Below are 24,708 nucleotides of genomic sequence, written 5' to 3'. Positions count from 1 at the left end.
ATTCTAATGGCCTTCTTTTGAAAACTATTCTGAATTACAACTTTGGATCTTATATTACTTTGCAACAATCTACTCTGTGACAGATTAGGCAGTATAATCACATATGTTAACTTCAGTGCCCACACTGTATTTATTTATGGTTATTTGTTAAATCAAGTACTGTTAGACATGAAATAGGAAGTGTTTAACATAAATGTTATGGCTACTCACCATTGTAGCTCGCTCCTGGTCAATGATACGAGCCTCTTCTTGCAGTGGAAAACTTGCAGCCAACAAACACCGTGGAACCTAAAGGAATGAAATTAAACATTAACATTTCGCCTCGACCAATTTTCACACGTACAACGCAACGCGGCTACACTTCTGCTATTACAAACGTAAATCTCCTTAAACACAATGAGTGTTACTTACCGTGTACGCTCTAGACGGTCCAGTTGCAAGCAGAAAATAAAGATATTTCTGTTGATAATCGTCGCTGCTCAGCGGCTCACGGCCATCGCGCCAACAGATTTGAATTTTGGCGGAGGTTCGGGCAATTACGTCATATCCGCGGCACATGACTGCGACGTAATACCCGCTTATCTGAAACGGCAGTTAAAAGTAGAGTTACATCAAGTTTTCTTGGAACCTAAACGAATGAAAGAAAACTATCATTTGGCCACAACCAAGATTCACAGATACAACACAACGTGCGGGGTTGAGGTTAAAGATTGAGTGAAGGGCCCTCGTTTTAAACTACTGTTTTGAAAAGGAGTGGAAACAAGTAAGACGTATTTAATTTATTTAATGGGAAGTAGTAAGACTTATTAAATTTATTTAATCTACTTTTCTTCCCAGGCAAAATTTGATGTGCTGCAATTCCAAATTTCCAAAGTGAATGAAGGAATGAAGTCCTTTAAATTATGATTTTGTATAAATACTAGGCATTAACACAAAATTGACGGCACAAAATGGGCAGACTTTACTTGTTTGAAAAGGACTGGTTACAAGACAGACTTTTTTAATTTATTTAATGGGAAGAAGACTTATTTAGTTTAATTGATCTATTTTTGTTCCCTGGCAAAATTCGATTTGCTGCAATTCCAAATTTCCAAAGTGAATGAAGGAAAGAAGTCGTTTAAATTATGATTTTGTTTAAATACTAGGCATAGACACAAAATCTACGGCACAAAATGGGCAGACTTTACTTGTTTGAAGAGGACTGGTTACAAGACAGACTTTTCTGATTTATTTAATGGGAAGAAGACTTATTTAGTTTATTTAATCTATTTTTGTTCCCTGGCAAAATTGGATTTGCTGAAATTGTATTTTGCCAAATCTTGACTTGAGACCTGATAGGAAGTATTAAACGCTTAGTTAAATCAATACAAGTTGGTAATAAGAGCGAGTAATGTTGGTTGAACCGATGAATGAAGGTTGAAAGCAATTTAAATTATGACTTTGTATAAATACTAGATATCAACAGAACATCTACTGCGCGAAATGGGCAGAGTTTACTTGTTTGAGAAGGAGTGGCTTATTCAAAACTAAGATTTATTTAATCTGTTTGTTCCCAGGCAAAATTGGATGTGATGCAATTCCAAATTTCACCACATGATGGTGCCCAATTTTGACTTCATAGGACATATTAAACACTTAGCTTGTTATTATGTTCAAGGTAATCAGATTTGTTTATTATTCTAATGGCCTCTTCAAAACTATTCTGGATTACTACTTTGGATCTATTCTACATTACTTGGCAACAACATACTCTGTAACAGATTAGGCAGTATAATCATATATGTTAACTTGAGAGTGCCCACACTCAATCTACTTATCGTGATGTGTTAAATCAATTACTGTTAGACATTATTTGTCTGATAATCTACCAAATCTTTGAATTGAAGAATTTGTGATTTAATTAATAGCTTGTTGTTATGTTAAGGGTAATCGTACTTGTATATAATTCTAATGGCCTTCTTTTGAAAACTATTCTGAATTACAACTTTGGATCTTATATTACTTTGCAACAATCTACTCTGTGACAGATTAGGCAGTATAATCACATATGTTAACTTCAGTGCCCACACTGTATTTATTTATGGTTATTTGTTAAATCAAGTACTGTTAGACATGAAATAGGAAGTGTTTAACATAAATGTTATGGCTACTCACCATTGTAGCTCGCTCCTGGTCAATGATACGAGCCTCTTCTTGCAGTGGAAAACTTGCAGCCAACAAACACCGTGGAACCTAAAGGAATGAAATTAAACATTAACATTTCGCCTCGACCAATTTTCACACGTACAACGCAACGCGGCTACACTTCTGCTATTACAAACGTAAATCTCCTTAAACACAATGAGTGTTACTTACCGTGTACGCTCTAGACGGTCCAGTTGCAAGCAGAAAATAAAGATATTTCTGTTGATAATCGTCGCTGCTCAGCGGCTCACGGCCATCGCGCCAACAGATTTGAATTTTGGCGGAGGTTCGGGCAATTACGTCATATCCGCGGCACATGACTGCGACGTAATACCCGCTTATCTGAAACGGCAGTTAAAAGTAGAGTTACATCAAGTTTTCTTGGAACCTAAACGAATGAAAGAAAACTATCATTTGGCCACAACCAAGATTCACAGATACAACACAACGTGCGGGGTTGAGGTTAAAGATTGAGTGAAGGGCCCTCGTTTTAAACTACTGTTTTGAAAAGGAGTGGAAACAAGTAAGACGTATTTAATTTATTTAATGGGAAGTAGTAAGACTTATTAAATTTATTTAATCTACTTTTCTTCCCAGGCAAAATTTGATGTGCTGCAATTCCAAATTTCCAAAGTGAATGAAGGAATGAAGTCCTTTAAATTATGATTTTGTATAAATACTAGGCATAAACACAAAATCGACGGCACAAAATGGGCAGACTTTACTTGTTTGAAAAGGACTGGTTACAAGACAGACTTTTTTAATTCATTTAATGGGAAGAAAACGTATTTAGTTTAATTGATCTATTTTTGTTCCCTGGCAAAATTCGATTTGCTGCAATTCCAAATTTCCAAAGTGAATGAAGGAAAGAAGTCGTTTAAATTATGATTTTGTTTAAATACTAGGCATAGACACAAAATCTACGGCACAAAATGGGCAGACTTTACTTGTTTGAAGAGGACTGGTTACAAGACAGACTTTTCTGATTTATTTAATGGGAAGAGGACTTATTTAGTTTATTTAATCTATTTTTGTTCCCTGGCAAAATTGGATTTGCTGAAATTGTATTTTGCCAAATCTCGATTTGAGACCTGATAGGAAGTATTAAACGCTTAGTTAAATCAATACAAGTTGGTAATAAGAGCGAGTAATGTTGGTTGAACCGATGAATGAAGGTTGAAAGCAATTTAAATTATGACTTTGTATAAATACTAGATATTAACAGAACATCTACTGCGCAAAATGGGCAGAGTTTACTTGTTTGAGAAGGAGTGGCTTATTCAAAACTAAGATTTATTTAATCTGTTTGTTCCCAGGCAAAATTGGATGTGATGCAATTCCAAATCTATCTGAAACGGCAGTTAAAAGTAGAGTTACATAGTTTTCTTTTTTAATCAACACAATCATTTACAACCGTTGACCAGAAAGAATCGTCGAAATTCGACGTCCCCCACAAACGCCACGCTCACTCGCTTTTCAGGGCAACAAAAGTACTTCTTTTTAAAAACGATGAGTTGTACTTACCGTGTACGCTCTGGACGGTCCAGTTGCAAGCAGAAAATAAAAATATTTCTCTTGTTAGTCGTATGTTACCATCCGCTGTGTCTTTGTCAACATCGCCGCCATTTTCCTACTTCCTGCTGCGAGCCACGCCCACGGATTTAAATTTGGGCGGAAGCTCTTTCCATTGGCGTCGTTTTCGCGTATAGCAAATCCGATTGGTTGGGAAGGGGGCACGGTTATGCAGCCGAGGGGTCCTGTGATCGGTGGGATGTAAAGTAGGCGTCGACGTCACGTCCGCGTCACGTGACCACGACGTGGCAGACGATATAGCAACCGCTGTTTTGTTTAGTAGATTTACAGTTGTTATGCATTGGCATAATGGTGTGCACTCAAAATAGATTTAAATAAATTAAATATTTCTTCTGCCCACTCCCTTTTAAACAAGTTAACTCTGCCCACGTCCATTGACGTCTTGTCTGCGTCACGTGACCACGACGTAGCGACGTCATGTAGTAACCGCTGTTTTGATCAGTAGACTTACAGTTATTATGCGTTGACATAATGGCGCACTGGTTAGCATGGCCACCTCTTAAGCATGATGTTGCGGGTTCGACGCCTGATCAATGTTAGCATGGAGTGAGCTTAAGTGCATGGCGCTGAAGATTTGAATCTTTGAAATGCGCTGAGGTCTGACATATCAGGCAGAATGGTTTGCCATCACGTTCAACAAAAAATAGAAACTTTCCCACTCTGATTAAAACGTCCTGTGTTCATCTACGTATTTTCGTTTTGCTGTGCATCTTTTCCCTGCCATTTCAAGAGCCCAATTGACACTCATAGTTTAAAGAAATGTGTTTGCCCATCCTACTTTGTGGAATTTCACCACATGCGCTTTTGACCAAAATACCAAATTGAACTCAAGTGAAGCCAACACGCACAACCCCCCCCCCCCCCCCCCCCCCCCCACACACACACACACACACAAATGTTGATATGAACATAAAAGAGCCGCATGCGGTTCGGGAGTTGCGGCTTGGCCAAACCTGTACTATACAACTTTATTTGTATAAAATTTTCACAACAGCTGTCACACAAACAAAGCGGGAAAAACCGAAGACGTGCGTGTTCCGCCCACGCTGGATTTATTTGCACCTTTGAAAAGACACCGTATTGCCGCAGATGTGGCAAAGAGTACTTTTGGGCATCTGAGACGGAAGGATGTCCAAAGCATCACGTCACCTGCTCTGGTAGGCATGGTGGTGGGACGTTGAGGTCAACCGCTTTGGGGTTGGCTGAATCTTTGATCGCAGGATGCCACACACTTGAAGACAGAAGCAGAAAAGCAGAGCTAAATGCAAAATGTACTCACCGGTGACTCCAATTTTTTTCCCCCCTGAAGAAACAGCTGGACGGGTGGCCCCGGCTGGCCAGTGGGACTCTTGTTATTCTGACCCTTTTTAGTGCGCGTTTGGGGCAACAACCGTTTTTTGTGGCGCTCTCTTCTGGTTCAAAAGTGCCCTGCATGTGAATTTGCTTTTCCTGCCTTCTGATTGGATGAGCGCCGGTGTGACGCGGTGCCTCTGTCACCGTGGCGGGGGGTATACGTTGGCATCGGAGCGTCTGCCAACGTCTGAGACCGGCTGGCAGTGTATCGGCGGTGTCGAGTGCGGTGCCGCTGGAGCTCACTCACCAGCTGGTGTTAGGGCCACAGAATGAAGGCCAAGGAGAAGAATAGAAAGAGAAACAGAAACTTCTCCTCCAATTGTTTGATTTGTCTCTTCTGAGCTTCGATGAATTCTTTCAGCTCTTTGTTCCTCTAGGACGGACAAATGGAAAGTGGCATTCAAAAGCCAGTAAGCGTGCAAGTAAGTGCCGGGCTGGCTTTGGGCCCTTACCTGTTGCGCGCTGTGCAGCAGATCCATTCTCTCTTGGAGGATGCAAGCGTCGCGCTCCCTCAACTCGCACATCAGGGCTCGCTTCCATTGGTCCACGGCGCTCCTAAGCTCTTCTCTCTGATCCGCCGTCAGCACGTCATTCACGCCAGCGTGGCTGGCTTTTTCGCCGTCCGTGGCGGGGCAGTCCCGCTGCGGTAGCGCCTCGTACAACATGGCCTCCAGCTCCAGGATCCTCTGGGCCGCAATCCTCGTCCATCAGTGGTCCGGCGGGAGATTTGAGGGCGGCTTACCTTATGAGCCTGGTCCATGGAACACTTCCTGAAGTCCAACTCTTCATCCAGGTAGCCCTTCTGCTTGCAGAACATATCCTAGCACAGCTCAAGGTCAGAATTGTTGGGGCACATTGCCGGAGTTCCCCTTGGCTGATGTCGCGTGTCTGTCTACCTTCTCACTTTCAATGTCCAACATCTTCTGTTGAAGTGCTGACTTGGTCACTTTGATGTATTCTAACCACTGAGGAAAGGCTGCTGTCACATAAGCAGAATGCGAGAGCGTGCGTGGACGTGCGCGTTACCTTCTCGGCTAGGGTGAGAAGGGTCCTGGCGTGAATCACGACCACCTGCTCCTCGTTGGTGAGATTCTGCAAGAGCCCAAAGGCACAGCGTCAACAAGCTTCTTTCAGCGCAAAGCCTTCCAAAAGTCACATTTGAGCCGCCGAGTCTCGTGGAGTGCGAACATAAGGAGTTCGACATACACTTACGGCGTTATAGCCCAGGATGTCCAGCTTCTTCATCAGATCACTGATGACGATGTCCGGGGGAAAGGCGCAAGGAGCAATGTAAGGTGTTCTGGGACCTCGGGTTAAGGTTAGGGTTGCGAGGGACGCCTTACGTACGCTCACGCCCTCGGCCTCGCAGTAGATCTGCAAAGGGCTGAGGCCGTCTGGGAAACGGACTTGCAGAAACTTCAAGACGGGGGAGCGCCACTCCCTCTCCTGAAAGGCAGAGGCATGCATCCGTCCGTCCGTCCGTCCGTCCGTCCGTCCGTCACATCTCTGGCCTCAACACGCTTGTGCGAGTCTTCCCACCTCCAGCTCCAGGATGCGGAACTCAAGCAGTTCGTTTTGGTCTCGGATATCCTGGATGTGCTCTTTCAGACGCGCTTCTTCCGCCTCCATCCGCCTGACCTGAAAAGACAGTCAGACCTCATCTGCGGGGCTTCCCGACGGGTGTGACGCCAAGCGACTCCGCCCAGCGCCTTTCTTTCCGTCACCTTTTCGGTCAACTGCTGATTGCTCTGACGCAGCAGCTGCTTCTCCTCCACCCACTTGACATTCTAGAAGAGACAAACGCGTGGACAGCTTTGGAATGTTGTGTCATTTTCATCCACAAATTCTTTGGTTGACTGGAAAATGACATTTGCTTTTCTCCGCATTTTCCCAGCCACGTTCGGGGGGGGGGGGGGGTTGGTCCAGTAATGCCAGACGAATGAGTGACTGAAGAATGTAGCTATTTTGTCTGAGAAAAAGGTGTGCTCATTGATGAGCTTACCTGTCCTTGTTGCTTCAGCGCTGACTCCAGATCTGCTACTCTGCTTTGATAGTGACCCATTTCTACCATCAGCTTTTCTCTGGTCTGAAAGGAGGAGGAGGGAGGCTCCTCCTCCTCCTTTCAGACCAGAGAACACCCGAGGCTGGGTGAGAACGGGGAGGCTGCGACCCGGCCGGGGGTTGCGGAAAGGGGCGCCACCTTGATCTCCTTCTCGGCGTCGTAGTCCCCTTCGCTGGTCTGGGCTAGCAGAGCGTAGGCTCGTTGCAGCGCTTGATATTCTTGCGTCAGCTGGCGGTAGCGAAGCTCCGCCTCTTCATGCACACACCAATGCAACACAGCACTAGTACCAGAATCAGTCAGACCGGCGACAAAGCACCCGCGACGCAAAGACGAGTCCGATTCCAGGCTGAAGAGGAATGTTTGGTGCCAATACGCTGGCAGAAATGGCGGGCTACCTCTTCGGGTTCCGTGTCGGGGGTTCTGTCGGTGTGAAAAGACAAGGACGATCCGTCCGAGTCCACCAACACGTCTTCGTCGTAGCCGTAAAATGTTTCGATGACCTGCGGGCGCGGAAGCAAACATCTCTCTGAACAAACTGAAGCGACACCTCACGATGAATCGACGAGAGGAACGATAGCGAGAAAAAGGCCATTTCATCTTGCGCAACACCAAGCAGCCGCAAACAAACAGACTCACCTTGCAGGACCTCACGCTTTGTTCCTCCTCAGAGATTCTCGACGTCGGTATCGTAGCAGCAAATCTCTCTCCTGTCGACACAAATAATCCGCCTTTGAGATTCTTTGGATGCAAAGGGAACGAATGGCTCCGGCGCAGAAACAAACGCGACTCACAATGACATTTCTGACATGAGCTCCTGTCTCCAGAGCCTGAAAAACACGTCACCGGCGATGATTGGAGGGACGCTCGTCTTTTCCAAAAGTGACAACTACAGGGTGTGTCAGGGTTTTCCAGATTATCTTTATCGTATCATTATGTTGCTTTGACTTTGACTGCAACCTGTAATAAATAATATTATTTATCCCTTATTTATCCCTATCGCTTATCCCTTCCTACACAAAGTCGTAAAACACCCCTTGCTATGTTTTGACTAGAGGTCAAGGGCTTCCTCTATTCAATCCACTCTTACACCCACCCTGTTTCTCTTAATTAAAATGCTCGTGCAGGAGCCGAGAGTCAGACTTCATTCGTACAACGGATGGACTCTCCACCTGCAGGTGTCCAAAAGAACTTACTTGTCTCCCGTGTGGTTCTTGCAAAATAAGTTGGAGCGAGCGCAACTCTAACAGGGTGCATTTTGCCACTAGCTGCCTACGGACAATGACGTCGCGCTCGCGGCTCATGGTTGACGGGCTGAGCAGCCGGGCAAGTCCGTCGTTTTCAGCGCACAGCGAGTGGCAAAGGCGCTGACAAAACGGGAGCTTTGAGCTGCTGAAAACGGCAAAACAAGTCTAAAGCGTGTTCAAACGCGTGCGCACAATGCTCCTGCTTGAAAGGTCGGAATTTAAGGGGCCAATTTTTTGGATGGCGGCCGCCGGCCAAGCTTTGGACGGAAAAGGTTTCCTGGCGACAGCGAGCGAGCGCGGCGCTGCCGTACGTGCACCGAGTCGCCTGCCTGAAGACCTTGGACAAGTCGTCGATGATGTGCCGCTGCTCCACAACTTGAAGGAACTCCATTTCACCGTCCTGCTGGCCGCAACCGCGGTCCAGGTCATTGAGCGAACTAGGCCTTCTCTGTGGAACACAAATGCAGTGGACTCTGTTGGCACGCCGCCGTTGTCCGCGTCGACTTACCAAGCTTGCCATCTCCTCGTTCTCCTGGGTGACAAAGCGCACTTTGTTTTCAAGGCGGCACAGCACCAGCGAGAGTTCTTCATTCTTCCTGCTCAGGCGTTTGTTTTTGTACAGGAGTGGCAGAAACTGGCTTTCTGTTTCTCTCAGTCGCTTTAGCTGCAAGCATGAAGTGCGGGATGTGAAAGACGCACAACACGCGGGCCAGAACGTATCCATTCCTTTTGCATCGGTTTGAACGGAATCGTGGCTTTGGCTCCCAATAAAAGACATCTACCAGGCAACCGACTCGCCGCGCCGCTCAACTAATAAGCAAGCGCAATGGGTGCCTCGCTGGATGGCGCGCATCAAACGTAGCGCAAACCTTCAAGCGTGCCGTCAATAAATTACCAGTTCATTGCGCTCTTCAGAAAGCAGGGCGTTTCGATCCTCCAGTTTCCTGATGACTGCGCTGAGCTCAGCGATTTTCAGATGAAACCGTCGCGTGTCCCGATCCTCCTGAGACTGAAAACGCCCCGCAACACACACACACAAGCACTCGTTCAAAGTTCAAAACTGTTTTTGTGCTACCTTCCTCCAGCAACGAACTAAGTCATGCGTACTGCAAGTGTGTGATGAGGTGGCTTACGCAATGAAGAGGATTGCTAGTAGCGGCGTTGACCCCACTTCCAGGGTAGTTTAGGCCCGCCCTTTGGGAATCCCTCAGGGCAGCGATCTGCTGCTCGGCAGCCTGAGTCTGCAGCTGAAGGCGGTGGACGTGGCCGGCCCCAGGGCTTCATCCAAAACACTAACCGCTCTGTCTTTCAGCTTGATCTCATCCGTCTGGATGTACAAACGGGGAGCGCTCAGGCAGGCGGGCAAACTCATTTGCCAGAATTGTGACAAAAACAAAGAGAGCAACCGGCCAATTTTTTTCTTGAATCGACTAGAACACCTTTGCTGTGACAAAAGCGAAGCGAGCAACCGGACATTTTCTTCTTGTGAAATAGAATAGAATAGAATGCCTTAGGTGTCATTGCACTGCAGGTATACAACGAAATTGGGAACATAGCCACGCACCGCGCATCTGATCAGTCCTACCAGTCGGCGGATCTCCCTCTCGCAGTCTCTCTTGGTTCGGCTCAGCTCCTCCCGATGCTGGTGATGAGCCGATCGGAGCTCGGCCGCTCGGGACTGCCAGGCCTGCTGGGCCGCTGCCAGGGCTTCTTCCGCGCTCCTGGTGGAGGCGACACCGCTCGGTCTCCCGACACCGCCGCGTCTCCTCCACCTCCGCCAGCAAAGCGCCCCCCCTCCTCACCTGAGCAGACATTGCGCCACACCGGGCCGTTGAGACCGCAACGGAGCGCCGCGACGCTTACTGGGGACAAGCTACACAATACGGTAGCGGCCGCATCGAAGCCCGACGTGGCGTGCGGATAGTCAGACACGGATAGAGCGGATCACCTTGTCCATGGAGCCGTCCCTCAGGCTGAGGACCAAGGCATTCAGTCGCTGGATCTCTCCATCTTTGATTTTGATCACTCTCATCAGCTCCATTTCTTCATGCTGCCGCAGTAATGTCTCCCTGGTAATGGCTAACTCTTTCTGCTTCTCCTCATGGAGTTTGCTTTTGAGTTCCGTCATGGCGGCGGTGGCACGGTGGTGCTCCGCCCGCAGGTCCTGACTTCTCTCTCTCTCCAGACAGCTGACCTGACATGACTTAGACTTAGACTTAGACAAACTTTATTGTCATCTTGTCTGCACATGGTGCATACAAAACGAAATTCCATTGCATACGTCTTACAACAAAGTAGTGATATTGCAGTTGAATAGAAGTAACATATCCTATGAAAATATATATATATACATATACTATATATATATATATATATATATATATATATATATAAAATAAGTATAAAGTGCAGCAGTGATAATTATGCAATAGTGCAAGTAGGCAAAACAGTATTCAAGAGTGTGCAGAGGAATGCTAAACCATGTATTAAACTTCTATTTAAAGGGTTTATACAAGTTCAGTAAAGTTGGTAGTGCGAGATAGTGCAAGATAGAGGTCCGTAGTGTCATAAAGTACAGTTCTGTGAATGTGTGATGCAGAGTTCAGTTTAGAGCTCAACAGTTCTAGTGTTCAACAGTCTGATGACAGCAGGGAAAAAGCTGTTGCAGAACCTGGTGGACCTGCAGCGGATGCTGCAAACCTCTTCCCAGAGGGCAGCAGGGAGAACAGTCCATGGTGGGGGTGTGATGGGTCATTGATGATGTTACGGGCACGGGACATGCAGCGCTGAGATGAAATGTCCTGAATGGAGGGAAGAGGAGCCCCTATGATCCTCTCTGCTGTCCTCACCACTCTCCTCACGTTCTTCCAATCGGAGGCGGTGCAGCCTCCACACCATACAGAGAGACAGCTTGTCAGAATGCTCTCTATGGTGCTCCTGTAGAACGTCCTCATGATGGGTGGGGGCAGGTGGGCTCTCCTCATCCTCCGCAGGAAGTACAAGCGCTTCTGTGCCCTCTTGACCAGTGCCGTAGTGTTCATAGTCCAGGTGAGGTCTTCTGTGATGTGGACCCCCAGGAATTTGGTGGTGCTGACCACCTCCACAGCTGAGCTGTTGATGATCAGTGGAGCGTGGTGAGGCTGTTTTTTCCTGAAGTCGACGACGATCTCCTTCATCTTCTCCTCATTCAGGATCAGGCTGTTTTCTCTGCACCAGCCCACCAGCTGCTCCACCTCCTCTCTGTAGTCCAGGTCGTTGTTGTCTCTGATGAGCCCCACCACCGTTGTGTCGTCTGCTGACTTCACGATGTGATTGGTGGTGAACCTGAGGACGCAGTCGTGTGTCATCAGGGTGAACAGCAGGGGGCTCAGGACGCAGCCCTGAGGGGAGCCTGTGCTGAGGGTGATGACATCAGAGGTGTTCTGTCCGACCCGGACTGACTGAGGTCTGTTGGTGAGGAAGTCTAGCAGCCAGTTGCGAAGGGGGGTGTTGAAGCCCAGGTGTTCCAATTTTCCTACCAGATGCTGTGGGATGATGGTGTTAAACGCTGAGCTGAAGTCCAGGAACAGCATCCGCACATGGGTGTTCTTCTCCTCCAGGTGAGCCAGGCTCAGGTGAAGAACGGAGGAGATGGCGTCCTGAGTGGAGCGGTTTTGCCGGTCGGCAAACTGGAACGGGTCAAATAATAGGGGGAGTCTGGAAACGATGTGACCTTTAAGCAGCCTTTCGAAGCACTTCATCATAACCGGAGTCAGTGCAACAGGCCGGTAATCATTAAATGAGGTGATTTGAGGTTTCTTCGGCACCGGAATGATGGAGGCAGTCTTAAAGCACGCCGGCACTGTGGCTTGGCCCAGCGAGGTGTTAAAAATGTCTGTGATGACCCCAGCCAGATGACTTGCACATTCCCTGAACACACGCCCAGGAATGTTGTCGGGGCCAGGGGCCTTACAGGGGTTGACTCTCCTCAGGGTCTTCAACACATCGGCGGAGTCAAGGCAGAGTACCTCCTCTTTCTGATGGGGGACAGTTTTAACTGCTGGAGTGCCGTTTAGTGCCTCGAACCTCCCAAAGAAGTTATTTAGACCATTTAGAAAGTCAGCATCAACTACACCCACCGGGGGGGGGGGGGGGAGGGTGAGTTGTAGTCTGTAATCGCCCGTATGCCTTGCCACATACTCCTGATGTTTTTGACGTCGTGGAAACGATCCTGAAATTTTCGACTGTGGTCTCGCTTCGCTATCCTGATGGCACGGTTCAAGTTGGCTCTCGCTGTCCTCAGTGTCTCCTTGTCGCCAGACTTGAAGGCAGAGTTCCGCGCTCGTAGCGTTTGACGTACCTCCTCAGTCATCCAGGGTCGTTGGTTGCCCCGGGTGATGATATTCTTAGTGGTGCTGACGTCCTCGGTGCATTTGTTGATGTAGGCTGACACAGTCATGGCACACGCATGTCTAATCTACATCGGGAAATCTGGGAGGGAGGGAGGGAGGCAGGCAGGGAGGCAGGCAGGGAGGCAGGCAGTGTCTGTCTGTTGAGGTTTTCACCTTGTTCTTCTCCTGCTGAAGTTCTAACTGGACGTCCATCAGTTTGGTTCTCAGCTCGTCATTGGCGGCCTGAAGGGCGTCCGTTCGCTCCGCCTTGGCCCGCCCTGCCGGAGCTCGTTTGGACATCTCTTACTCGAGTCTCGCCCGGTCGTCAGTCAGAGATCACAACATTTGTACCTGGAGAGCACAAACGCAGCGCTGTTTTCCACTGGCTTCGAACTCAACTTCAATCGGTACCGTAACTTACAACATCATAAACATAGAACTAGCTTGACTTATTCATTGAATAAATGCATTTGGTTCTTCAAAACTGCATCACGCAACATAGCGTGACCGAGACGGCCGTTATCCACCTGCGTGAAGTTATTTGGTGAAATGAATGAGATGTTTAAGACACCATCGTTCCGTCTCTCTGTAGATGAAGGGAAATAATCGATTGCTGAAGGTCCAAAGGTGTTGTGATAAACAAATAAACATATTAGTGATTAGTGACATATTTGTGATAAACATATTAGGCAGGATAATCACATATGTTAACTTGACTGCCCACACTGTATTTATTTATGGTTATTTGTTAAATCGAGTACTGTTAGACATGAAATAGGAAGTGTTTAACATAAATGGAAGACGAAAGGGGTACTCACCATTGTAGCTCCTGCTGGTCAATGATACGAGCCTCTTCTTGCAGTGGAAAACATACAGCCAACAAACACCGTGGAACCTAAAGGAATGAAATTAAACATTAACATTTAGCCTCAACCAACATTCACAGATACAACGCAACGCAAACTACACAAACGTAAATCTTTTTAAACACAATGAGTTGTACTTACCGTGTACGCTCTAGACGGTCCACTTGCAAGCAGAAAATAAAGATATTTCTGTTGATAATCGTCGTGTTTGTATCCGGTGTCTCGCTCAAGGCCATTGCGCCCACAGATTTGAATTTTGGCGAGAGTTCAGCCTATTGACGTCATTTCCGCGGTGTAATACCCGCATATCTGAAACGGCAAAGTTAAGAGTAGAGTTAAATAAAGTTTTTAGTCAACGCAATAATTTACAACCGTTGACCAGTCGAAATAATCGTCGAAATTTGGCGTCTGTGGCTGGAAGCAGACGCCGAGTTCGACGTTCCTCCCAAACGCCAAACTCCCTCGCTTTTCAGGGCTCAAAAAAAACAGTTGTAATTACCTTGTACGCTCTAGACGGTCAAGTTGCAAGCTGAAAACAAAAATATTTGCCTTGTTAGTCATCGTGTTACTAACCGCTGTGTCTTGTTTGCCAGAATTGCCGCTTTCCTACTTCCTGTTGCAAGCCACGCCCACGGAGTATAATTTTGCCGTGAGTTCCGCCTATTGACGTCATGTCCGCGTCACATGACTGCGACGTAATATTATCTAAAACTGTTTGTGCGGTATTGTGTTGTTCTGTGCGGTGTTGTGTTATTCTGTGCGGCGTCGTGTTGTTCTGTGCGGCGTCGTGTTGTTCAGTGCGACGTCGTGTTGTTCAGTGCGGCATGGTGTTGTTCAGTGCGGCATGGTGTTGTTCAGTGCGGCATGGTGTTGTTCAGTGCGGCATAATGTTGTTCAGTGCGGCATAATGTTGTTCAGTGCGGCATGGTGTTGTTCAGTGCGGCATGGTGTTGTTCAGTGCGGCATGGTGTTGTTCAGTGCGGCATAATGTTGTTCAGTGCGCCATAATGTTGTTCAGTGCGGCATGGTGTTGTTCAGTGCGGGATGGTGTTGTTTAGTGCAGGATGGTGTTGCTCAGTGCGGCATGGTGTTGTTCAATGCGGCATGGTGTTGTTCAGTGCGGGATGGTGTTGTTCAGTGCGGCATGGTGTTGTTCAGTGCGGCACAATGTTGTTCAGTGCGGCATGGTGTTGTTCAGTGCGGCATGGTGTTGTTCAGTGCGGCATGGTGTTGTTCAGTGCGGCATGGTGTTGTTCAGTGCGGAATGGTGTTGTTCAGTGCGGCATGGTGTTGTTCAGTGCGGCATGGTGTTCAGTGCGGCATGGTGTTGTTCAATGCGGCATGGTGTTGTTCAATGCGGGATCGTGTTGTTCAGTGCGGGGTGGTGTTGTTCAGTGCAGGATGGTGTTGTTCAGTGCGGCATGGTGTTGTTCAATGCGGCATGGTGTTGTTCAGTGCAGGATGGTGTTGTTCAGTGCGGCATGGTGTTGTTCAGTGCGGAATGGTGTTGTTCAGTGCGGCATGGTGTTGTTCAGTGCGGCATGGTGTTGTTCAGTGCAGGATGGTGTTGTTCAATGCGGGATGGTGTTGTTCAGTGCGGGATGGTGTTGTTCAGTGCAGGATGGTGTTGTTCAGTGCGGCATGGTGTTGTTCAATGCGGCATGGTGTTGTTCAGTGCAGGATGGTGTTGTTCAGTGCGGCATGGTGTTGTTCAATGCGGCATGGTGTTGTTCAATGCGGCATGGTGTTGTTCAGTGCGGCATGGTGTTGTTCAGTGCGGCATGGTGTTGTTCAGTGCGGCATAATGTTGTTCAGTGCGGCATGGTGTTGTTCAGTGCGGCATGGTGTTGTTCAGTGCGGCATGGTGTTGTTCAGTGCAGGATGGTGTTGTTCAGTGCGGCATGGTGTTGTTCAATGCGGCATGGTGTTGTTCAGTGCAGGATGGTGTTGTTCAGTGCGGCATGGTGTTGTTCAATGCGGCATGGTGTTGTTCAGTGCGGGATGGTGTTGTTCAGTGCGGCATGGTGTTGTTCAGTGCGGCATAATGTTGTTCAGTGCGGCATGGTGTTGTTCAGTGCGGCATGGTGTTGTTCAGTGCGGCATAATGTTGTTCAGTGCGGCATGGTGTTGTTCAGTGCGGAATGGTGTTGTTCAGTGCGGCATGGTGTTGTTCAGTGCGGGATGGTGTTGTTCAGTGCGGCATGGTGTTGTTCAGTGCGGCATAATGTTGTTCAGTGCGGCATGGTGTTGTTCAGTGTGGCATGGTGTTCAGTGCGGCATGGTGTTGTTCAGTGCGGTATCGTGTTGTTTAGTGCGGTATCGTGTTGTTCAGTGCGGTATCGTGTTGTTCAGTGCAGTATCGTTGTGTTTTTCGTAATGTGTTGTGTTGTTCGTATTGTGTTGTGTTGTTCGTATTGTGTTGTGTTGTTCGTATTGTGTTGTGTGTTTCATATTGTGTTGTTCATATTGTGTTGAGTTGTTCGTATTGTGTTGAGTTGTTCGTATTGTGTTGTGTTGTTCGTATTGTGTTGCCTTTAACACTTAGCCTCTAACACTTAGCCTCTAACACTTAGCCTTTAGCACCTAGAAGGTAAATAAATAGGAAGGAAGGACTCACCGGTGACGTCTTCGCCCACGTCCAAGCGTTGTACTTTGTATTTTCATCCTTCTGACAGTGGAAAACATAGCCAACAAACACCGTGGAACCTAAACGAATGAAAGAAAACTATCATTTGGCCACAACAGACATTCACAGATACAACACAATGTGACGTGCGGGGTTGAGGTTAAAGGTTGAGTGAAGGGCCCTCGTTTTAAACTACTTTTTTGAAAAGGATTGGGAACAAGTAAGACGTATTTAATTTATTTAATGGGAAGTAGTAAGAGCTATTGAATTTAATCTATGTATTATATTCTATTGTATTGTATTCTGTTGTATTCTTTTGGATTGTATTCACACTAACCCCACTAAAACTTCAGCCCACAAAAACTCGCCTCTGGCGCCTAGCCTCTGGCTTTTAGCCTCTAACACTTAGCCTTTAACACTTAGCCTAGAAGGTGAATAAATAGGGTTAAAGGTTGAGTGAAGGGACCTCGTTTTAAACTACTTTTTTGAAAAGGAGTGGGAACAAGTAAGACGTATTTAATTTATTTAATGGGAACTAGTAAGACTTATTAAATTTATTTAATCTACTTTTCTTCCCAGGCAAAATTTGATGTGCTGCAATTCCAAATTTCCAAAGTGAATGAAGGAATGAAGTCCTTTAAATTATGATTTTGTATAAATACTAGGCATTAACACAAAATTGACGGCACAAAATGGGCAGACTTTACTTGTTTGAAAAGGACTGGTTACAAGACAGACTTTTTTAATTTATTTAATGGGAAGAAGACTTATTTAGTTTAATTGATCTATTTTTGTTCCCTGGCAAAATTCGATTTGCTGCAATTCCAAATTTCCAAAGTGAATGAAGGAAAGAAGTCGTTTAAATTATGATTTTGTTTAAATACTAGGCATAGACACAAAATCTACGGCACAAAATGGGCAGACTTTACTTGTTTGAAGAGGACTGGTTACAAGACAGACTTTTCTGATTTATTTAATGGGAAGAAGACTTATTTAGTTTATTTAATCTATTTTTGTTCCCTGGCAAAATTGGATTTGCTGAAATTGTATTTTGCCAAATCTTGACTTGAGACCTGATAGGAAGTATTAAACGCTTAGTTAAATCAATACAAGTTGGTAATAAGAGCGAGTAATGTTGGTTGAACCGATGAATGAAGGTTGAAAGCAATTTAAATTATGACTTTGTATAAATACTAGATATCAACAGAACATCTACTGCGCGAATGGGCAGAGTTTACTTGTTTGAGAAGGAGTGGCTTATTCAAAACTAAGATTTATTTAATCTGTTTGTTCCCAGGCAAAATTGGATGTGATGCAATTCCAAATTTCACCACATGATGGTGCCCAATTTTGACTTCATAGGACATATTAAACACTTAGCTTGTTATTATGTTCAAGGTAATCAGATTTGTTTATTATTCTAATGGCCTCTTCAAAACTATTCTGGATTACTACTTTGGATCTATTCTACATTACTTGGCAACAACATACTCTGTAACAGATTAGGCAGTATAATCATATATGTTAACTTGAGAGTGCCCACACTCAATCTACTTATCGTGATGTGTTAAATCAATTACTGTTAGACATTATTTGTCTGATAATCTACCAAATCTTTGAATTGAAGAATTTGTGATTTAATTAATAGCTTGTTGTTATGTTAAGGGTAATCGTACTTGTATATAATTCTAATGGCCTTCTTTTGAAAACTATTCTGAATTACAACTTTGGATCTTATATTACTTTGCAACAATCTACTCTGTGACAGATTAGGCAGTATAATCACATATGTTAACTTCAGTGCCCACACTGTATTTATTTATGGTTATTTGTTAAATCAAGTACTGTTAGACATGAAATAGGAAGTGTTTAACATAAATGTTATGGCTACTCACCATTGTAGCTCGCTCCTGGTCAATGATACGAGCCTCTTCTTGCAGTGGAAAACTTGCAGCCAACAAACACCGTGGAACCTAAAGGAATGAAATTAAACATTAACATTTCGCCTCGACCAATTTTCACACGTACAACGCAACGCGGCTACACTTCTGCTATTACAAACGTAAATCTCCTTAAACACAATGAGTGTTACTTACCGTGTACGCTCTAGACGGTCCAGTTGCAAGCAGAAAATAAAGATATTTCTGTTGATAATCGTCGCTGCTCAGCGGCTCACGGCCATCGCGCCAACAGATTTGAATTTTGGCGGAGGTTCGGGCAATTACGTCATATCCGCGGCACATGACTGCGACGTAATACCCGCTTATCTGAAACGGCAGTTAAAAGTAGAGTTACATCAAGTTTTCTTGGAACCTAAACGAATGAAAGAAAACTATCATTTGGCCACAACCAAGATTCACAGATACAACACAACGTGCGGGGTTGAGGTTAAAGATTGAGTGAAGGGCCCTCGTTTTAAACTACTGTTTTGAAAAGGAGTGGAAACAAGTAAGACGTATTTAATTTATTTAATGGGAAGTAGTAAGACTTATTAAATTTATTTAATCTACTTTTCTTCCCAGGCAAAATTTGATGTGCTGCAATTCCAAATTTCCAAAGTGAATGAAGGAATGAAGTCCTTTAAATTATGATTTTGTATAAATACTAGGCATAAACACAAAATCGACGGCACAAAATGGGCAGACTTTACTTGTTTGAAAAGGACTGGTTACAAGACAGACTTTTTTAATTCATTTAATGGGAAGAAAACGTATTTAGTTTAATTGATCTATTTTTGTTCCCTGGCAAAATTCGATTTGCTGCAATTCCAAATTTCCAAAGTGAATGAAGGAAAGAAGTCGTTTAAATTATGATTTTGTTTAAATACTAGGCATAGACACAAAATCTACGGCACAAAATGGGCAGACTTTACTTGTTTGAAGAGGACTGGTTACAAGACAGACTTTTCTGATTTATTTAATGGGAAGAGGACTTATTTAGTTTATTTAATCTATTTTTGTTCCCTGGCAAAATTGGATTTGCTGAAATTGTATTTTGCCAAATCTCGATTTGAGACCTGATAGGAAGTATTAAACGCTTAGTTAAATCAATACAAGTTGGTAATAAGAGCGAGTAATGTTGGTTGAACCGATGAATGAAGGTTGAAAGCAATTTAAATTATGACTTTGTATAAATACTAGATATTAACAGAACATCTACTGCGCAAAATGGGCAGAGTTTACTTGTTTGAGAAGGAGTGGCTTATTCAAAACTAAGATTTATTTAATCTGTTTGTTCCCAGGCAAAATTGGATGTGATGCAATTCCAAATCTATCTGAAACGGCAGTTAAAAGTAGAGTTACATAGTTTTCTTTTTTAATCAACACAATCATTTACAACCGTTGACCAGAAAGAATCGTCGAAATTCGACGTCCCCCACAAACGCCACGCTCACTCGCTTTTCAGGGCAACAAAAGTACTTCTTTTTAAAAACGATGAGTTGTACTTACCGTGTACGCTCTGGACGGTCCAGTTGCAAGCAGAAAATAAAAATATTTCTCTTGTTAGTCGTATGTTACCATCCGCTGTGTCTTTGTCAACATCGCCGCCATTTTCCTACTTCCTGCTGCGAGCCACGCCCACGGATTTAAATTTGGGCGGAAGCTCTTTCCATTGGCGTCGTTTTCGCGTATAGCAAATCCGATTGGTTGGGAAGGGGGCACGGTTATGCAGCCGAGGGGTCCTGTGATCGGTGGGATGTAAAGTAGGCGTCGACGTCACGTCCGCGTCACGTGACCACGACGTGGCAGACGATATAGCAACCGCTGTTTTGTTTAGTAGATTTACAGTTGTTATGCATTGGCATAATGGTGTGCACTCAAAATAGATTTAAATAAATTAAATATTTCTTCTGCCCACTCCCTTTTAAACAAGTTAACTCTGCCCACGTCCATTGACGTCTTGTCTGCGTCACGTGACCACGACGTAGCGACGTCATGTAGTAACCGCTGTTTTGATCAGTAGACTTACAGTTATTATGCGTTGACATAATGGCGCACTGGTTAGCATGGCCACCTCTTAAGCATGATGTTGCGGGTTCGACGCCTGATCAATGTTAGCATGGAGTGAGCTTAAGTGCATGGCGCTGAAGATTTGAATCTTTGAAATGCGCTGAGGTCTGACATATCAGGCAGAATGGTTTGCCATCACGTTCAACAAAAAATAGAAACTTTCCCACTCTGATTAAAACGTCCTGTGTTCATCTACGTATTTTCGTTTTGCTGTGCATCTTTTCCCTGCCATTTCAAGAGCCCAATTGACACTCATAGTTTAAAGAAATGTGTTTGCCCATCCTACTTTGTGGAATTTCACCACATGCGCTTTTGACCAAAATACCAAATTGAACTCAAGTGAAGCCAACACGCACAACCCCCCCCCCCCCCCCCCCCCCACACACACACACACACACACAAATGTTGATATGAACATAAAAGAGCCGCATGCGGTTCGGGAGTTGCGGCTTGGCCAAACCTGTACTATACAACTTTATTTGTATAAAATTTTCACAACAGCTGTCACACAAACAAAGCGGGAAAAACCGAAGACGTGCGTGTTCCGCCCACGCTGGATTTATTTGCACCTTTGAAAAGACACCGTATTGCCGCAGATGTGGCAAAGAGTACTTTTGGGCATCTGAGACGGAAGGATGTCCAAAGCATCACGTCACCTGCTCTGGTAGGCATGGTGGTGGGACGTTGAGGTCAACCGCTTTGGGGTTGGCTGAATCTTTGATCGCAGGATGCCACACACTTGAAGACAGAAGCAGAAAAGCAGAGCTAAATGCAAAATGTACTCACCGGTGACTCCAATTTTTTTCCCCCCTGAAGAAACAGCTGGACGGGTGGCCCCGGCTGGCCAGTGGGACTCTTGTTATTCTGACCCTTTTTAGTGCGCGTTTGGGGCAACAACCGTTTTTTGTGGCGCTCTCTTCTGGTTCAAAAGTGCCCTGCATGTGAATTTGCTTTTCCTGCCTTCTGATTGGATGAGCGCCGGTGTGACGCGGTGCCTCTGTCACCGTGGCGGGGGGTATACGTTGGCATCGGAGCGTCTGCCAACGTCTGAGACCGGCTGGCAGTGTATCGGAGGTGTCGAGTGCGGTGCCGCTGGAGCTCACTCACCAGCTGGTGTTAGGGCCACAGAATGAAGGCCAAGGAGAAGAATAGAAAGAGAAACAGAAACTTCTCCTCCAATTGTTTGATTTGTCTCTTCTGAGCTTCGATGAATTCTTTCAGCTCTTTGTTCCTCTAGGACGGACAAATGGAAAGTGGCATTCAAAAGCCAGTAAGCGTGCAAGTAAGTGCCGGGCTGGCTTTGGGCCCTTACCTGTTGCGCGCTGTGCAGCAGATCCATTCTCTCTTGGAGGATGCAAGCGTCGCGCTCCCTCAACTCGCACATCAGGGCTCGCTTCCATTGGTCCACGGCGCTCCTAAGCTCTTCTCTCTGATCCGCCGTCAGCACGTCATTCACGCCAGCGTGGCTGGCTTTTTCGCCGTCCGTGGCGGGGCAGTCCCGCTGCGGTAGCGCCTCGTACAACATGGCCTCCAGCTCCAGGATCCTCTGGGCCGCAATCCTCGTCCATCAGTGGTCCGGCGGGAGATTTGAGGGCGGCTTACCTTATGAGCCTGGTCCATGGAACACTTCCTGAAGTCCAACTCTTCATCCAGGTAGCCCTTCTGCTTGCAGAACATATCCTAGCACAGCTCAAGGTCAGAATTGTTGGGGCACATTGCCGGAGTTCCCCTTGGCTGATGTCGCGTGTCTGTCTACCTTCTCACTTTCAATGTCCAACATCTTCTGTTGAAGTGCTGACTTGGTCACTTTGATGTATTCTAACCACTGAGGAAAGGCTGCTGTCACATAAGCAGAATGCGAGAGCGTGCGTGGACGTGCGCGTTACCTTCTCGGCTAGGGTGAGAAGGGTCCTGGCGTGAATCACGACCACCTGCTCCTCGTTGGTGAGATTCTGCAAGAGCCCAAAGGCACAGCGTCAACAAGCTTCTTTCAGCGCAAAGCCTTCCAAAAGTCACATTTGAGCCGCCGAGTCTCGTGGAGTGCGAACATAAGGAGTTCGACATACACTTACGGCGTTATAGCCCAGGATGTCCAGCTTCTTCATCAGATCACTGATGACGATGTCCGGGGGAAAGGCGCAAGGAGCAATGTAAGGTGTTCTGGGACCTCGGGTTAAGGTTAGGGTTGCGAGGGACGCCTTACGTACGCTCACGCCCTCGGCCTCGCAGTAGATCTGCAAAGGGCTGAGGCCGTCTGGGAAACGGACTTGCAGAAACTTCAAGACGGGGGAGCGCCACTCCCTCTCCTGAAAGGCAGAGGCATGCATCCGTCCGTCCGTCCGTCCGTCCGTCCGTCCGTCACATCTCTGGCCTCAACACGCTTGTGCGAGTCTTCCCACCTCCAGCTCCAGGATGCGGAACTCAAGCAGTTCGTTTTGGTCTCGGATATCCTGGATGTGCTCTTTCAGACGCGCTTCTTCCGCCTCCATCCGCCTGACCTGAAAAGACAGTCAGACCTCATCTGCGGGGCTTCCCGACGGGTGTGACGCCAAGCGACTCCGCCCAGCGCCTTTCTTTCCGTCACCTTTTCGGTCAACTGCTGATTGCTCTGACGCAGCAGCTGCTTCTCCTCCACCCACTTGACATTCTAGAAGAGACAAACGCGTGGACAGCTTTGGAATGTTGTGTCATTTTCATCCACAAATTCTTTGGTTGACTGGAAAATGACATTTGCTTTTCTCCGCATTTTCCCAGCCACGTTCGGGGGGGGGGGGGGGTTGGTCCAGTAATGCCAGACGAATGAGTGACTGAAGAATGTAGCTATTTTGTCTGAGAAAAAGGTGTGCTCATTGATGAGCTTACCTGTCCTTGTTGCTTCAGCGCTGACTCCAGATCTGCTACTCTGCTTTGATAGTGACCCATTTCTACCATCAGCTTTTCTCTGGTCTGAAAGGAGGAGGAGGGAGGCTCCTCCTCCTCCTTTCAGACCAGAGAACACCCGAGGCTGGGTGAGAACGGGGAGGCTGCGACCCGGCCGGGGGTTGCGGAAAGGGGCGCCACCTTGATCTCCTTCTCGGCGTCGTAGTCCCCTTCGCTGGTCTGGGCTAGCAGAGCGTAGGCTCGTTGCAGCGCTTGATATTCTTGCGTCAGCTGGCGGTAGCGAAGCTCCGCCTCTTCATGCACACACCAATGCAACACAGCACTAGTACCAGAATCAGTCAGACCGGCGACAAAGCACCCGCGACGCAAAGACGAGTCCGATTCCAGGCTGAAGAGGAATGTTTGGTGCCAATACGCTGGCAGAAATGGCGGGCTACCTCTTCGGGTTCCGTGTCGGGGGTTCTGTCGGTGTGAAAAGACAAGGACGATCCGTCCGAGTCCACCAACACGTCTTCGTCGTAGCCGTAAAATGTTTCGATGACCTGCGGGCGCGGAAGCAAACATCTCTCTGAACAAACTGAAGCGACACCTCACGATGAATCGACGAGAGGAACGATAGCGAGAAAAAGGCCATTTCATCTTGCGCAACACCAAGCAGCCGCAAACAAACAGACTCACCTTGCAGGACCTCACGCTTTGTTCCTCCTCAGAGATTCTCGACGTCGGTATCGTAGCAGCAAATCTCTCTCCTGTCGACACAAATAATCCGCCTTTGAGATTCTTTGGATGCAAAGGGAACGAATGGCTCCGGCGCAGAAACAAACGCGACTCACAATGACATTTCTGACATGAGCTCCTGTCTCCAGAGCCTGAAAAACACGTCACCGGCGATGATTGGAGGGACGCTCGTCTTTTCCAAAAGTGACAACTACAGGGTGTGTCAGGGTTTTCCAGATTATCTTTATCGTATCATTATGTTGCTTTGACTTTGACTGCAACCTGTAATAAATAATATTATTTATCCCTTATTTATCCCTATCGCTTATCCCTTCCTACACAAAGTCGTAAAACACCCCTTGCTATGTTTTGACTAGAGGTCAAGGGCTTCCTCTATTCAATCCACTCTTACACCCACCCTGTTTCTCTTAATTAAAATGCTCGTGCAGGAGCCGAGAGTCAGACTTCATTCGTACAACGGATGGACTCTCCACCTGCAGGTGTCCAAAAGAACTTACTTGTCTCCCGTGTGGTTCTTGCAAAATAAGTTGGAGCGAGCGCAACTCTAACAGGGTGCATTTTGCCACTAGCTGCCTACGGACAATGACGTCGCGCTCGCGGCTCATGGTTGACGGGCTGAGCAGCCGGGCAAGTCCGTCGTTTTCAGCGCACAGCGAGTGGCAAAGGCGCTGACAAAACGGGAGCTTTGAGCTGCTGAAAACGGCAAAACAAGTCTAAAGCGTGTTCAAACGCGTGCGCACAATGCTCCTGCTTGAAAGGTCGGAATTTAAGGGGCCAATTTT

The 24,708-nt window shown here is 46.5% G+C and overlaps 2 protein-coding genes across 2 annotated transcripts; both read right to left on the bottom strand.

Moving 5' to 3' along the window:
- Positions 1 to 1,978: 1,978 nt before the first annotated feature.
- On the bottom strand, positions 1,979 to 6,913 carry LOC148378371 (janus kinase and microtubule-interacting protein 3-like). The gene is made up of 4 exons (XM_088367941.1): positions 6,855 to 6,913; positions 6,670 to 6,768; positions 6,343 to 6,576; positions 1,979 to 1,984 (listed from the first exon to the last, which is right to left on the bottom strand). The coding sequence occupies exons 2-4, from the start codon at positions 6,757 to 6,759 to the stop codon at positions 1,979 to 1,981; spliced, it is 330 nt and encodes a 109-aa protein (XP_088224067.1). The 5' UTR covers positions 6,760 to 6,768; positions 6,855 to 6,913.
- Positions 6,914 to 12,487: 5,574 nt separating this feature from the next.
- LOC148378370 (janus kinase and microtubule-interacting protein 3-like) lies at positions 12,488 to 22,951 on the bottom strand. Its single transcript, XM_088367946.1, has 4 exons — positions 22,893 to 22,951; positions 22,708 to 22,806; positions 22,406 to 22,614; positions 12,488 to 12,494 (listed from the first exon to the last, which is right to left on the bottom strand). The coding sequence occupies exons 2-4, from the start codon at positions 22,795 to 22,797 to the stop codon at positions 12,488 to 12,490; spliced, it is 306 nt and encodes a 101-aa protein (XP_088224072.1). The 5' UTR covers positions 22,798 to 22,806; positions 22,893 to 22,951.
- Between the last annotated feature and the right edge of the window lie 1,757 nt (positions 22,952 to 24,708).

This window comes from Syngnathus floridae, unplaced genomic scaffold (assembly GCF_059516105.1).
Source record: "Syngnathus floridae isolate MCC-2025c unplaced genomic scaffold, RoL_Sflo_1.0 HiC_scaffold_50, whole genome shotgun sequence".
NCBI classification, from domain to species: Eukaryota; Metazoa; Chordata; class Actinopteri; order Syngnathiformes; family Syngnathidae; genus Syngnathus; species Syngnathus floridae.
The sequence above is the reverse complement of the archived record's forward strand: the minus strand, read 5'-3'. Positions and strand labels throughout refer to the sequence as shown.